The sequence below is a fragment of the Podarcis tiliguerta genome, assembly GCF_965153285.1.
Source record: "Podarcis tiliguerta genome assembly, chromosome: 3".
Classification (NCBI taxonomy): Eukaryota; Metazoa; Chordata; class Lepidosauria; order Squamata; family Lacertidae; genus Podarcis; species Podarcis tiliguerta.
Window position 1 is genome coordinate 52,244,469 of NC_139536.1, and position 14,631 is coordinate 52,259,099.

General features: G+C 42.0%; 1 protein-coding gene across 8 annotated transcripts in view; it reads right to left on the reverse strand.

Moving 5' to 3' along the window:
* Window positions 1–14,631, reverse strand: part of SYTL3 (synaptotagmin like 3) — a 36,553-nt gene that overhangs the window by 4,956 nt on the left and 16,966 nt on the right. For 7 of the 8 annotated variants that reach the window (XM_083434150.1, XM_083434148.1, XM_083434151.1 and 4 more), the window contains 7 exons: window positions 8,672–8,799; window positions 8,006–8,143; window positions 7,312–7,490; window positions 4,810–4,912; window positions 2,925–3,095; window positions 2,234–2,360; window positions 1,128–1,236 (listed from right to left, as the gene is read on the reverse strand). In XM_083434150.1, the coding sequence (XP_083290276.1) occupies window positions 1,128–1,236; window positions 2,234–2,360; window positions 2,925–3,095; window positions 4,810–4,912; window positions 7,312–7,490; window positions 8,006–8,143; window positions 8,672–8,799 (955 nt within the window). The remainder of the gene's footprint in view (window positions 1–1,127; window positions 1,237–2,233; window positions 2,361–2,924; window positions 3,096–4,809; window positions 4,913–7,311; window positions 7,491–8,005; window positions 8,144–8,671; window positions 8,800–14,631) is intronic. The other variant, XM_083434152.1, reaches the window with a different exon arrangement.

Below are 14,631 nucleotides of genomic sequence, written 5' to 3' on the forward strand. Positions count from 1 at the left end.
TGTCTTCTTGACTTTGGCAGTTACGAGGCTGTACCATTTTGGGGCTGCTAATCACTACAATTCTTACTGGCCAGTGTTACTGCTTCTAACCATATCCCCAGGGGTAGCACACAAGGGACCTGCATGGACAGGTACCATTCCTGTGCCACAGTACAGTGCACATCATCCCCCATCTCTTGGCAAAAGCTCTTTGCCTTTAACTTTGTCATGACAATTAGCTTCAGGGGGATTTTGCAGCAGCAGGCAAGAAAAGAGGTAAGCACCTCTTTCTACTGCATCATTAGCTATGCCCAATTGTTTTTCTTTCTTTTTTTCAAAGAAAGAGTCAGGATTTTGTTATACATGTTTAAATTGGCTAAACTAAGTCTGGGAGAAATGGAGTACCAAGGCTGTGAAAGCAGTCCCCTCTTTATATTCTCCCATACAGGCAAGGCCGGCGTTTCTTAGAAATGCATGTCTGCCAGCCTTTTGGCCAAAATCAGGACCTGACATGCCTGCGACTAGAAAGGAATCCAGCCTCTGGAAGAATGAAGTTGCATGCTCCGGGCAACTCTCTTTGCAGGAAGAAGGCAGCTACATTTTGCATCACTTACAGTTACTAGCCAACTGAAGATTTCAGCCTTGATTATACCTTTATCTTCACTCTAAGGCTTTTTTGGCGAGAAGGCGATGCTGACAATTGATATTACATTCTTATCTTGTACATATTTTTACTTCCTCCAACTCTGTCATGTTTCTAAGTCAACTACAAGCTAACCACCATGGTCACTATATCTTTTTACATTTTAAACCCAAGTCACAGAATTGGACCAATCTTGGGCTCACTCTGTGATGCCCAGAAATATTCTGCCATGCGGATGATAATGTCTACAATCCAGCTATAGTTAAACAGCTTTAACGCCATCATTTTGACAGGAGATATTTAAACCCATACTTAACTATTCCCACTGAAATGAGAAGAATTGCAAAGGGTGTACCAGTAGTTTGTTGAGCATAAGGTTAAGCTGCACACACTTAACAGTTATCTGATTTTACATATAAAGATTTATCTTAAACTAACTTTCAAAAAGTTTAATGCATGATAAATAATAAAACAATTACATTTTAAACAGCATAGCAAACCATACCCTTTAACAAATGCGTTCAATAGGCCATCAGGTCTTAGCATAGGCAAGTTGCGGGCTCCAAGAACTAGAAGTTGAAGCTGGTACTCAGGATGTGCTCTGTCTTCCATCCCTGAAAGAGGGCAGAAACCAGAAGAGAGTTATCACAGTGTTGAGGGTAAAATGTCTAGGTGCTATCAGCTGCCATTACTGTGAGCAAGGAAATTATGAAAAGAAGACTCAAATGCTACAATGTCTTACAGACTAACACAGCTCTCCAAACCCCCAATCTGCCATTCTAGAGGGAGGTTTGGAGTGGAAGTGTCCTTTCATATAGCCCCACCACTGGCAGGAGAGTTTTGTCGGTGAGGAACACTCCAATGTGCCCTCCCAGAAGCAGAGTGCTGCAGGAGTGTGGAGAGAAAGGGACGGGCTGGGTGGGCACAGGATCTGCTGGATCTTGAGTGGGCCCTGCTGCTGTCAGGAACAGTCCTGATCTGGGTCTCTTTGCTGTACCAGCTGGGAGCTGGCATAGCATTTTTCCTGACCCCACCCACCTTCCGGTGCCAGCAGTGAAACAGTGATGGCTAGGCTACTTCATTGAGACCTACTACTGCTAGTCAAGGGTTTGGATTGTTCCCTAAATAGTTTAGTGCAGGGGCAGCAAATAAAAAAAAGTGGGTGCCTGCACCCACACACAGCACTCAGAATCACCCACTTTAGGCAGTTGCCTTATTCTGTCTGATAGTAGGGCAAGTCCTGTGCCAGAGATGAATTAAGACTAATGACTTCCATCATAATCCATAGAATCACCAACACTGATACACATCACATCACAAATGGTGAATACTATGGAAGAATTATTTGGCAGTCTAAATCCCTAGTGTGATTAAAAACCTAAGACACAGGGTCAGAGGGCTGAGTATATATGTTGTTGCTGTGCCCCATGACAGTCATTTTGTGTTTTGCCACACACCCCACAGGAGCCATTTTGTGTCCAGTGCCCACAAACTTTCCTTAAAATTCCAAATGTGTCCACTGGCCCAAAAAAACCCCTAAACAAGTGAATGTCATTTTTGAGGACTTTACATAAACTGACATAGAGTTTTAATAGCAAAGTTAATACATACGGTGCTTTGTATTTTCTTTCCCATGCTCACCATATTGGAACTTGTTATGTAGGGAAGGTGAAACCAGCTTTGCACGCACCAGAAGTTCTCCACTGTACTGGAGTACATTATCACCAGGCTTTTCGGGCTATACAGAAGTTGAGAGAAGAATACACACAAACATAGTTGACAGCTTGTGATTGCCCTGTGCCTTTCCTCTCGTCTCATAATTAATTCATATAATCAGTTGTGACATTATTCTCAAATGATAAAACAGGTCAAGCCTGAAAGTTTACCTGCAATAATCACAGTTATTAGACACTAACAGGAATAACTGATCTCATATTTCAATGACCCCATACTATAAAACTGAATAAGCAGCTCAACTTTCATCTAGGGCAAGACCACGGATCCATAATTTTCTTTTTGTTAAAAATATAGTGACAGGTTAGGAGGTGACTCGAGGTGACTCAGCTATCAGGGTGAATGTCTAATGACTTAATCAATTCCTTTGATGACACTATCCATCTCATTATAGTGGACAAAGTAAGTTTGCATCAGAATGTTGGGAATTAAAAGCATACACTGTATATTCATATACAGACATACTTCTCTCTCTCTCTCTCTCTCTCTCTCTCTCTCTCTCTCTCTGTGTGTGTGTGTGTGTGCATTTGCTGGAAAATATGTAGCTCTAATACAAAGCTGGAGTCACCTTTGCTTTGAGTTGATACCAGTTGAATGACTGAGTTGAACTGTCTTCAAAATCCCAAGATTCAAATGGGATCACCACTTCTCCAAGGAATACTCGATGTCTAAAAGTTCCAGCATGCCATACAGATATTTGCAGTTGTCGAGTTTCCAGCTGTGAGTATTCAATCTTGTACTGTAAGCATCAAAAGTACCACAGTGCAGTGCATAAGACTAACATATTTTTATGAAGTTGCAGCATTAAAATCTGCCAGATTAACAAAGGAATTCCCTCTTCTGTACAACTATTAAAGATAAATGAGTGCTGTGCTCTAGTATGATCAACCCATTGTGGTCTACTCACCTGGTGAGTCAGTTAATGTTTTAAAAGAAATCTGCCTGTGTACTTAATCAGCATCAAAGCATGCAAATATCTTCTGAAAGTTCAGAAATCAAGTACAATTCCCTCCCTCTATGATATAAGGATGAGTATCCTGAAACACTGCACTGATGCATCACGGCAGCAGCTAGTGGTACTGACTTTTCATAATGCCTTTTAATGTAACAGTTGGATTTTTTTTTAAGTTAGCAAGTCCAAACAGTAATGTTTGAGACATTCATTGTGAAAAGAGGAAGCTGGCACAATAGATTTTAATTCCTTTCAACTTCATAAATATTCCATCCAAATCATGATTCACTTCCTTTAACCTTTGAAAGAAGAGACATTTGCTCAGGCTCTTAAAAGCAAATAGTTGTCCTTTGCACAATACACAACCTTGTTTTGGTTAGGATTTTTCAAGTGCAGTCTATATAGCTTTGGCCACATCATAATTCAGAAGACAGGCAGCTATTTTAATAGGGCTTTTTAAAGGCGAGGCTGATTCTGATATATTGGAAATATATCAGTATACTGATGATACCCAAGCTCAATCAATCCAAGCTATGCAGTGAATCTGTGCAAGTGCTGTGCTGGTATCTGGAGGTACTAATGGGCTGGATGAAGGCCAATAAACTGAAGGTGAATCTCAACAAGATGGAGGCACTCTTGGTGGGAAATTGGGGAATAAACCTGTCATGATGCTGTTAAACTCCTTCTGGAGAAGCAGGTTCATAACTTGGGAGTACATCTTAATCCAGCTTTGTCACTTGAGACCCAAGTGGCCTCCATGGCTAGTAGTGCCTATTGCTAAATCTGGCCAATTCACCAGCAGCGCCCCTTCCTGGGTCAAGATAGCTTAGCCACACAGTGGTCCATGTTCTAGTGACTGCTAGGTTAGACTTCTGCAATGTGCTCTACATGGTGCAATCATTGAAGATGGTTCAGAAGCTGCAGCTAGTGCAGAATGCTGCTACTAGACTACTCTGTGGTATGACCAGCCAAAATCACATTACACCTATCCTTCAGAAGTTGTGCTGGTTGCCTATTCACTACTGGGTTCAATTCAAGTTACTAACAATAGCATATATTGACTTAGGTCCCAAATACTTAAAGGATAGCCTCCTCCTATATCTGCCTATTTGGCCAGATATAGGGAAGGCCCTTCTCATGGCCCCATTGATGGGCACAGCCCCATGTATAGAGCTATAGGATAGGATCTTCTCCATGGCAATGCCTCAGTAATAGAACTTCTTTTGGAGATATGATTCACAATCTCTTCACAAAGGCATTCAGGTGAGGACTGTGGGCCAAATGTTTATTTTAACCTACTGCTGAACTGTTTAAATGCTTTAACTGGGTGACTGCTATCAATTTTATATGTGGTTTCATCTTTTAGTTAAGCACCATTGACCTCTCCTTCGCAGGAAGCTCTGCTTCTAGATCCACTAAAAGCAGGAGTTTAGCTGTGCACAACAGCGAGGGTGAGAGTGGGGAATGTAGAAATCTGGATTATAAATGTTGCTTAGTGTACCTTTAATGTTTCTTGGAAGGTTGGATCCAATGTGTTCTTTTTCACAGAGGTCTTCCGTTTACTCTGAGAAGATTTATCAGGCAGCAAGCGAGTCTTGATGTACCTTGCAATCAGAGATGGAAACAGCAGTTAAGAGCCGAAGAAAGAGAGGGAGAGGAAATGAAACCACGTGTTTCCTACTACTTAATCTCTGTAGCATTTACTGATATATGTTTTCCTTGCAGCATTCTAGGACTTTCTACATTATCAGTTTATTGCTAGCTGCACACATCAGTATATATTCCCTCAAGCTAGCTGTTCCATAAATAGTACATTTTCTGAGCCTTCAAAATGTAGTCTTTTGCACCTGAGGAAGAATAGAAGACTACCCCCAGCTACCACTGAGGGAATTCTTGTGCATCCATGATAATTTGTGCCTATAATACTATTGGAGCAGTTATATGCAAACCCACTTTTAATACTGCTTATGCTGCCAAACGTTTTGGGGCAGACATACTGCTCCATTTCCAGTCTTGTACACCCCATGATTTCCTGCTGAAATCCTGTAACTTTTCATACCACAAAATAACCCAAAGTTGTTGTTATTTTGTCCTGCTTTCATTGAGCTACAGTGTAAGAGGGCTAATGCACACCCAGGATCACACTCAGTCAGTACAGCAGGAGACTCTTAATCTCAGGGTTGTGTGTTCAACCCCAACATTGGACAAAAGATTCCTGCACTGTAAAGGGTTGAACTAGATGACCTTTGTGGTCCCTTCCAACTCTACAATTTTATGATTCTAACTAATAAAGCAGAATGAAGTGTGGAAAGTCCAGTATAAAGTCACCACTAATGCACATCTTCTTGCATCAGTGCCATGTTGCAGAATATATTCACACACCAGAAACCACTGATCTGGAGGAGCTCTGAGATTCTTTTTTTTTTAAGTGGGCAGGTGCAGAACTCCCCACTATTACTCAACCCGGCACTATCATACAAACCTTTTATTAAGCCTGCCCCCTCCCTTACAGATTTGTTTTTTTAAAAAAAGATTTCCCCCTCAGCAATGCAAAGTCAATTTCTGAATCTGTTGTTATTTTATTTAACTTCCTTTTGTTTCTGTTTGTCCTATTCAGGGCCATCCACACTTGCATTATGATCATCTTGATGGCCTGTAGGTATGTATGAAGACCAGGTCCATTTGGAAGGGCTCCAGTTTGATCACCTGGCAATGCAACAGATTCAGCACCAAACCCTGGGAAAGTGTTAGGACAGTTTTGAAATTCCAGAATGCTTTTCCCATTCTGCTCAAAGGATGACTTAACATGAAGCTCAAGTGCTACTCATTACACACATGCTTCTTAAAAAGCGAAACATCCTGCTTTAATCCTAGCTTCAGCATAGTCAAAGAGTAGAAAGGGCTCTTGAGGTTCAACATGACTACAGCCCTGCAATTAAAGTCAGAATCTTAAGCACTTATTCCGGAGTAAACTATATGGAACTCAGTGGAACTTATGCCCAAGTAAAAATGTCTGTGGCTGGGCTTTCAAGCTCTCTGGGCTTAAACAATCCTCACAAATATACTTGTCCAGGCTAGACTCTACCTGATAAAAATCCATTTTCCTGGAAGTAATTGCTACAGTTTCACTTCTTAAAATCATCACAACAGCCTATAGCCCCCTGATGGTCAGTAAGAGTTTGCAGTGAAATAAACTTCTGCAGCTACATCCAAGCATACCTAGAAGTGACTAAAATATCTGCATTGATCTATAACCTCTCTGGTTTCTAAACAGCAGGGGAAATAGTTGTTTTTCCCTTTTGCTTGATTGTATGTATGTATTTATGTATGTATGTAAACTATGAGGGACGTGGGTGGCACTGTGGTCTAAACCTAGGGCTTGCAGATCAGAAGGTCAGCAGCTCGAATCCCTGTGATGGGGTGAGCTCCCGTTGCTCCGTCCCTGCTCCTGCCAACCTAGCAGTTCTAAAGTACGTCAAAGTGCAAGTAGATAAATAGGTACAGATCCGGAAAGAAGGTAAACGGCATTTCCGTGCGCTGCTCTGGTTCGCCAGAAGCGGCTTAGTCATGCTGGCCAAATGACCTGGAAGCTGTAAGACGGCTCCCTCGGCCAAAAAAGCGAGATGGGGTCCCTTTTATGTAAACTGTATAAATAATCTACCTATTTTCTTTTAATTTACAGATGGCCACAACACAGCAACAAAATCTATACCAAACAATTTCCCCAGACTGGTTCCATTGTCCAATGCAATTTTTAAGTTTGAACATCCAACATAAATATTATTGGTTGAAACATGACCCACTTTGCCTCTTGTCCTTCATACAGTCTTTAATTATCAGTCATTCCACCTCATCTTTTTGGTAGTCATTTATATGAAAACTGAAAACCACGCTAAAGAAGGAGGGAGGGATATTTACAGGAGTCAAAGCTTCAAGCCCCAATTTTACTTGTATCAGAATTTCATGCCATAGGCTTTGGAAAGATAAGCCTAGACAAACTTACGGATTGCATTTTTTCTTTTTCTCCTCTCCATAAGCCAAGTTCTTGCAGGCTCTGATATATACCTCTAAAATGCCAGATTTGAAGAGATATCTGATGGCAACTTCTATCTCACCGCTGACGTCAGCTTGCTCAAAGTTGCCAGCCTCAGTGCAAGTGCTGTTAATGCTGAATAAACTACCCTGTAATGAAGAAAATGAAAACAATGTAAAAAGACATAATCACTTGCTCTATAGGCTTAACGGCGGTGCATGATATTGTAAGAGCCTTGAAATATTACAACCATCTTAATTTCTTTAATAACAACAACTATTATTATTGTTATTGTTAATATATTTGAACCCCACCCATCTGCCATCTTTATCATAAGATTCCTCGTGTTTCTGGAATTCCCCAAAGATAAGCAATATGTTGTCCAATATAGAACATCACTGCATTCCTCTGTGAATTTTCCACTGTTAGATTACAAGCAGTGAATTGCTAAGCTTCTACAATCTAACAGTGACAAAAAAAAACTGAGTTAAAGAAGAAATGTGTGTGTAATATCTATAACTTTCTTAAATTATTTTTCTATAATTTCCCCCCTTAACTGAGTTTTCTGGTCACAGAGTTTTTGGTTAAGAGTTAGTTTTCACTTAAACTGTTTGCATATTTCCTTCCATTGTGAACATAGGATGAAAACAGGATCACTACTTACACTTAGTTTTCCTGAAGAAAATAGGTCACTTATGGCACTGGATGGAATTAGCTCTTCACTGGATTTCCTTTTGGCAGCAACTCCATTGACACCTTGATCTCCACTTATGAGACGTTGAAGACTTGGGGCATCATTTACCTGTAGAGAGATGTACTAATGGGTTTTTATTACTTTCCTCAATTAACTGTTCTCTGAAAATAGCTGCCCACTCCAGCAAATTGCAGCAGGTACAAGACATGCACTCATGCAGTGTATTCTCCCATTTCAAAGGATTTCCCCATACACTTCAATAGAGGAACACAGATTTGCAAGGATATTCCTTTACAACCATGGTTACCCCCCCATTAGAGTTCATAGGGCAACTTGCAGTTCACACAGACATTTCTTCTGATTCACATTCAGAAGCCTTGGGGAGATCGGTGGGAGGGGAAGTAAAACACGTAATTCCCAATTATACAAAAAATGTACTTATGGAACTAAGAACAGAAAATCATCACAATCAAGAAAGGAGAAACTATGTGTATTTTATTCCATTCAAAGAATCTTTTGTGTTTTCCGGGAGCAGAATTTGGAGTTTACTTTCAAGTGCAGAAAGCTAAGCCCTGTGTGAATATTTGCTTGTAAACAGTCCTTTAAAATATACTGAATGTATATCCAACTGAATACCCTGGATGAAATATCAATGGCAGTGTCAGACAGGCTTCTCCTCTCCTTCTTTGGATCCATAGCTTGCCCATAATCTGTTGTTAGCAACCCTTTCTCAGCTGTCATATCATTCTGGGACTTTGATATTTCTAGAATTAATAAAAGGAGAATTAAAAAGATAAAAAAACCATCAAACATACTCATTTTGTTTATGAAGTTTATCTATTGTCTTGTACACTACTTTGTACTATGCAAAAGATAACATTAGATTCATAACTGAAAGCATGGCTGATATTTATGATACAATGCACACACAAAATTGAGGTGTGAAGGAAGGGTCAAGTTTTCAAGACCTGATAAAAACCTACTAATAAAGAAATCAAAGTATTGCCATAAACTGGGAATGTACAATACCCATAGTTCCCCTAGGATTAGACCCATATTGCTGAGTAACATTATTTCATTGTATGTAATACTGTCCTTGTCAGAAAGAATCTCAGAGACTGCATGTCATTTTGATACCAGAAGACAGGGCCTTGAGCGCTTTTAAGTCCACAAAAGAAAGGAAATTCTGAGTCATGTCTGACTTATGAAACCTTCCCATCATTACTCAGTGTTTGCAGGGCAGCGGCTGAAGAAGGAGCCAAAAGGGTTTTCTTGTGTGTGTGATTCTTTGTGGCTAATTAGCTGCTCTCCCTGTACAAAGGTCAGAGGGGGCAGGGTTTCTGTTGAGGCAGGTGATTAGCTGTGGGAGGAGCTTATCAGTGTTTGAACCATCTTTTAGATTTAGGGGAGCTAGTCTCAAGCCCAACGACACATTCTCAAGATGGAGGGGGAGGGAACAGCTGCAGTCGCCTGCGGTTCCTGCGCAATGTTTGCCATCTTGCCAAAGGTTGCAGGCAGCTTTACGTGCAGCAATTGCATGTTGATTGCCCTCCTAAAAGACAAAGTCCAGCAACTGGAGGAACATGTAGCTACGCTCCAAAGAATTAGAGAGCTGGAGCTCTTCTTGGAAGCAACAGAGCACACCGTCTCCACCAAGGAGGAGATAGGGGACTCCCCTGAGAAGGAGGCTAGTTCACCAACACAGGAGCCAGATATATGGAGAAACGTGACTCAAAGAAGTAGGAGGCCCAGGGTTCGCTCTGATTGTTTAGAAATACACAATCGTTTTGAGGTCCTCTCCCCTAGCATGGAAGACGAAGAGCAGACTCCATTTGAGGATCTCTCCCTCATTACAGTCGATCAGGTATATGAACAAGAGCAGCAAAGTCAGTCCTCAGGGAATGTGCAGGCGACCTTGGAACGGACAGCTCATGGAAGAACCCCGACCAAACCTAAGAGGAGGCGTGTAGTGGTGATAGGGGATTCCCTACTGAGGGGAACAGAAGCAGTGATCTGTGGGCCTGACAAGATGTCTCGGGAAGTGTGCTGTCTCCCCGGGGCTAAGATCCAAGATGTAACTGAACGAGTGCAGGGAATCATAAAACCCACTGACAAATACCCCTTCCTCTTGGTTCATGTGGGAACCAATGACACTGCAAGCAATAGCCTCCAGAAGATCAAAAGAGACTACGAGGCTCTGGGCAGGAAATTGAAGCAATTAAATGCACAAATTGTCATCTCATCTGTCCTCCCAGTTGAACGACGTGGCCCAGGGAGAGAGGGGAAAATAGTGGAAGTGAACAGCTGGCTTCGCAAATGGTGTAAACAGGAACGGTTTGGATTCTTCGATCACGGACTGCAGTTTCTGGAAGATGGACTTCTGGCAAGCGATGGGCTGCACCTCACAACGGTTGGGAGGAATGTTTTTGCCAAAAATCTCAGAAACCTCATCAGGAGGGCTTTAAACTGACTAATGTGGGGGAGGGAGACAGTGCTCCTGAAGGTAGGAGTCTATCAACTGATGAAGATGATCATCCAAATGTCATAGACCAAATGGAGCAAACAGCACGCAGACCTGGTGGTGGGAGGAAAAAATCCTTAAATAAGAGACACGGTGGAATGATTAATGGACTTCAATGTCTGTACACTAATGCACAAAGCATGGGAAATAAACAAGATGAGCTTGAGCTCTTGGTACAGCAAACTAAATATGACATAATAGGCATCACTGAAACCTGGTGGGATAAGTCCCACGATTGGAATGTAATAATGGAGGGATACAATCTATTTCAGAGAAACAGACCAGACAAGAAAGGAGGAGGAGTGGCATTATATGTCAGGGATGTGTATACCTGTGAAGAGATCCAAGATTTAGAACCTCAAAGCCAAAGTGAGAGCATTTGGGTCAAAATTAAGGGAGAGAAGAATAACAGAGACCTCATTGTGGGAGTTTACTATAGATCCCCAAGCCAAACGGAGGACATAGATGATTCCTTCCTGGAACAGATGGCCAAACATGCAAAAGGAAGGGAGATAGTAGTAATGGGGGACTTCAATTACCCGGATATTTGTTGGATGTCAAACTCAGCCAAGAGCATAAGGTCAAACAGATTCCTCACTGGCCTTGCAGACAACTTCATTGTGCAGAAAGTGGGAGAAGCAACAAGAGGAACAGCCATTTTAGATCTGGTCCTAACCAATGCTGATGACCTGGTTAGTGGGGTAGAAGTGGAAGGATCATTAGGCGCGAGTGATCATGCTCTTCTGAAGTTTACTATACAGCGGAAAGGAGCAGCCAAGCATACTAGGACTCAATTTCTTGACTTTAAGAAAGCCGACTTCATAAAACTTAGGGAAGTGCTGGGTGAGATCCCATGGACAGTAATACTAAAAGGAAAGGGAGTTCATGATGGCTGGGAGTTTGTTAAGAGGGAGATAGTAAAAGCACAACTTCAGGCAATACCAATGAGACGGAAACATGGAAGGTGCCTAAAGAAGCCAGGGTGGCTATCTAAAGAACTTCTAACTGAGTTAAGATTAAAAAAGGATGTGTACAAAAAATGGAAAAGGGGGGAAACCACCAAAGAGGAATTCAAACAAATAGCCAGCACATGTAGACACAAAGTCAGAAAAGCTAAGGCACAGAATGAACTCAGGCTTGCTAGAGAGGTTAAAAGCAACAAAAAAGGCTTTTATGGGTATGTTCGTAGCAAAAGGAGGAACAAAGAAACAGTGGGGTCACTCAGAGGAGAAGATGGAGAAATGCAAACAGGGGACACAGAAAGGGCTGAACTCCTCAATGCCTTCTTTGCCTCAGTCTTCTCCGATAAAGAAAACAATGCCCGACCTGAAGAATTTGGAGGAAATGATTCAGCAGAGGAAACACAGCCCAGAATAACTAAGGAGATAGTACAAGAATACTTGGCTAGTTTAGATGTATTCAAGTCTCCAGGGCCAGATGAACTGCATCCAAGAGTATTAAAAGAACTGGCAGATGTGATCTCAGAACCACTGGCAGTCATCTTTGAGAATTCCTGGAGAACAGGCGAAGTCCCGGCAGACTGGAGGAGGGCAAATGTTGTCCCTATTTTCAAAAAGGGGAAAAGAGAGGACCCAAATAATTACCGCCCAGTCAGTCTGACATCAATACCAGGGAAGATTCTGGAGCAGATCATTAAGCAAACAGTCTGTGAGCACCTAGAAAGGAATGCTGTGATCACCAATAGTCAGCATGGATTTCTGAAAAATAAGTCATGTCAGACTAACCTGATCTCGTTTTATGACAGAATTACAAGCCTGGTAGATGAAGGGAACGCAGTGGATGTAGCCTACCTTGATTTCAGCAAGGCATTTGACAAGGTGCCCCATGATATTCTTGTAAAGAAGCTGGTAAAATGCGGTCTTGACTATGCTACCACTCAGTGGATTTGTAACTGGCTGACTGACCGGACCCAAAGGGTGCTCATCAATGGTTCCTCTTCATCCTGGAGAAGAGTGACTAGTGGGGTGCCACAGGGTTCTGTCTTGGGCCCGGTCTTATTCAACATCTTTATCAACGACTTGGAGGATGGACTCAAGGGCATCCTGATCAAATTTGCAGATGACACCAAACTGGGAGGGGTGGCTAACACCCCAGAGGACAGGATCACACTTCAAAACGACCTTGACAGATTAGAGAACTGGGCCAAAACAAACAAGATGAATTTTAACAGGGAGAAATGTAAAGTATTGCACTTGGGCAAAAAAAATGAGAGGCACAAATACAAGATGGGTGACACCTGGCTTGAGAGCAGTACATGTGAAAAGGATCTAGGAGTCTTGGTTGACCACAAACTTGACATGAGCCAACAGTGTGACGCGGCAGCTAAAAAAGCCAATGCAATTCTGGGCTGCATCAATAGGAGTATAGCATCTAGATCAAGGGAAGTAATAGTGCCACTGTATTCTGCTCTGGTCAGACCTCACCTGGAGTACTGTGTCCAGTTCTGGGCACCACAGTTCAAGAAGGACACTGACAAACTGGAACGTGTCCAGAGGAGGGCAACCAAAATGGTCAAAGGCCTGGAAACGATGCCTTATGAGGAACGGCTAAGGGAGCTGGGCATGTTTAGCCTGGAGAAGAGGAGGTTAAGGGGTGATATGATAGCCATGTTCAAATATATGAAGGGATGTCACATGGAGGAGGGAGAAAGGTTGTTTTCTGCTGCTCCAGAGAAGCGGACACGGAGCAATGGATCCAAACTACAAGAAAGAAGATTCCACCTAAACATTAGGAAGAACTTCCTGACAGTAAGAGCTGTTCGACAGTGGAATTTGCTGCCAAGGAGTGTGGTGGAGTCTCCTTCTTTGGAGGTCTTTAAGCAGAGGCTTGACAACCATATGTCAGGAGTGCTCTGATGGTGTTTCCTGCTTGGCAGGGGGTTGGACTCGATGGCCCTTGTGGTCTCTTCCAACTCTATGATTCTATGATTCTATGATTACCCTTTATAACAATCAATATTTGTTTACCCATCGTTTGCAGTAAATGGCCCATGAGACACACAAACAGTTAAACCAAATCTGATCATCTCCTGTAGGAAATGCAACATGTCTGTTTAGTTATTATTCACTGTCTATGCCCATAAGGTGGGTTGAAGCTGAGGGGCAGCTGCTGCTGGTGGAGCAGCATATAAAAGCTTCTGCTTAGAGCCTCTCCACAAAAACACAAGGTCAGATATTGTTTGATGCTCTGTTGACATTTCCAACATGGGTGATACTGGAAAAGAGCTTAAACATACTGAAGTACAAAATGCAGAATTGATTACAGAACTGAACCAATGAGTGTAAGAGCAGAAAGTGCATTATGTCCAACAATCTGTTTTCTACAGCAAGCTCCTGTATTTGTTATAACAATGAATAAAAATGTCAATTGCAGGGAGGGGAAATCTTGTTCCAGACATGCTCTTAGGCTGTGTATGCGCTGTACCTTTCAAGCACATTCAAGGCACATTTCCCCCTCAGAGAATTTTGGACGCTGTAGTTTGTTAAAGGTTGATGGGAATTGTAATTCTGTGAGTCTGCAGTGTTCAGAATTCTTTGAGAAGAAAAATGGGCTTTGAATGTGCTAAGATACAGGATGTAGGCAGCCTTAGAGAGGCATATATGCAATCTTAATTTACAGGACAGCATTGGAATTTACATTTGAAGAAACTGGCTGGAATACATCACATTAGGTCACCTCAGCTTTGAACACAACACAGCTAGAAGTTAGTTCCATTTCGGTGGAACACAGTGCTTCAAGAAAGGGGTTCTCTGTTACTGACAACTTTGATGCACAACAAGTCTGGAGTACTGAAAACAGGAATAATGCTAACTGCCATTACACTGCAGTAGTACCTACTGTAAGTTTTCAAGTTACACATAGGGTAGTTATACATATGGGTCACATTCAGTGTTTTTCTAAAAAAAATGTTTAGGGGTACTCTCATTTTCCTACTCATATTGAAATACTGCCCCTCAATGAGACCAAACCTAGATTCACAAAATGTTTAGGAGTATGTGTACCCCTGTGTCCCCCCAGAAAAAAAGCACTGGTCACATTGCATAGTGGTTTTCTG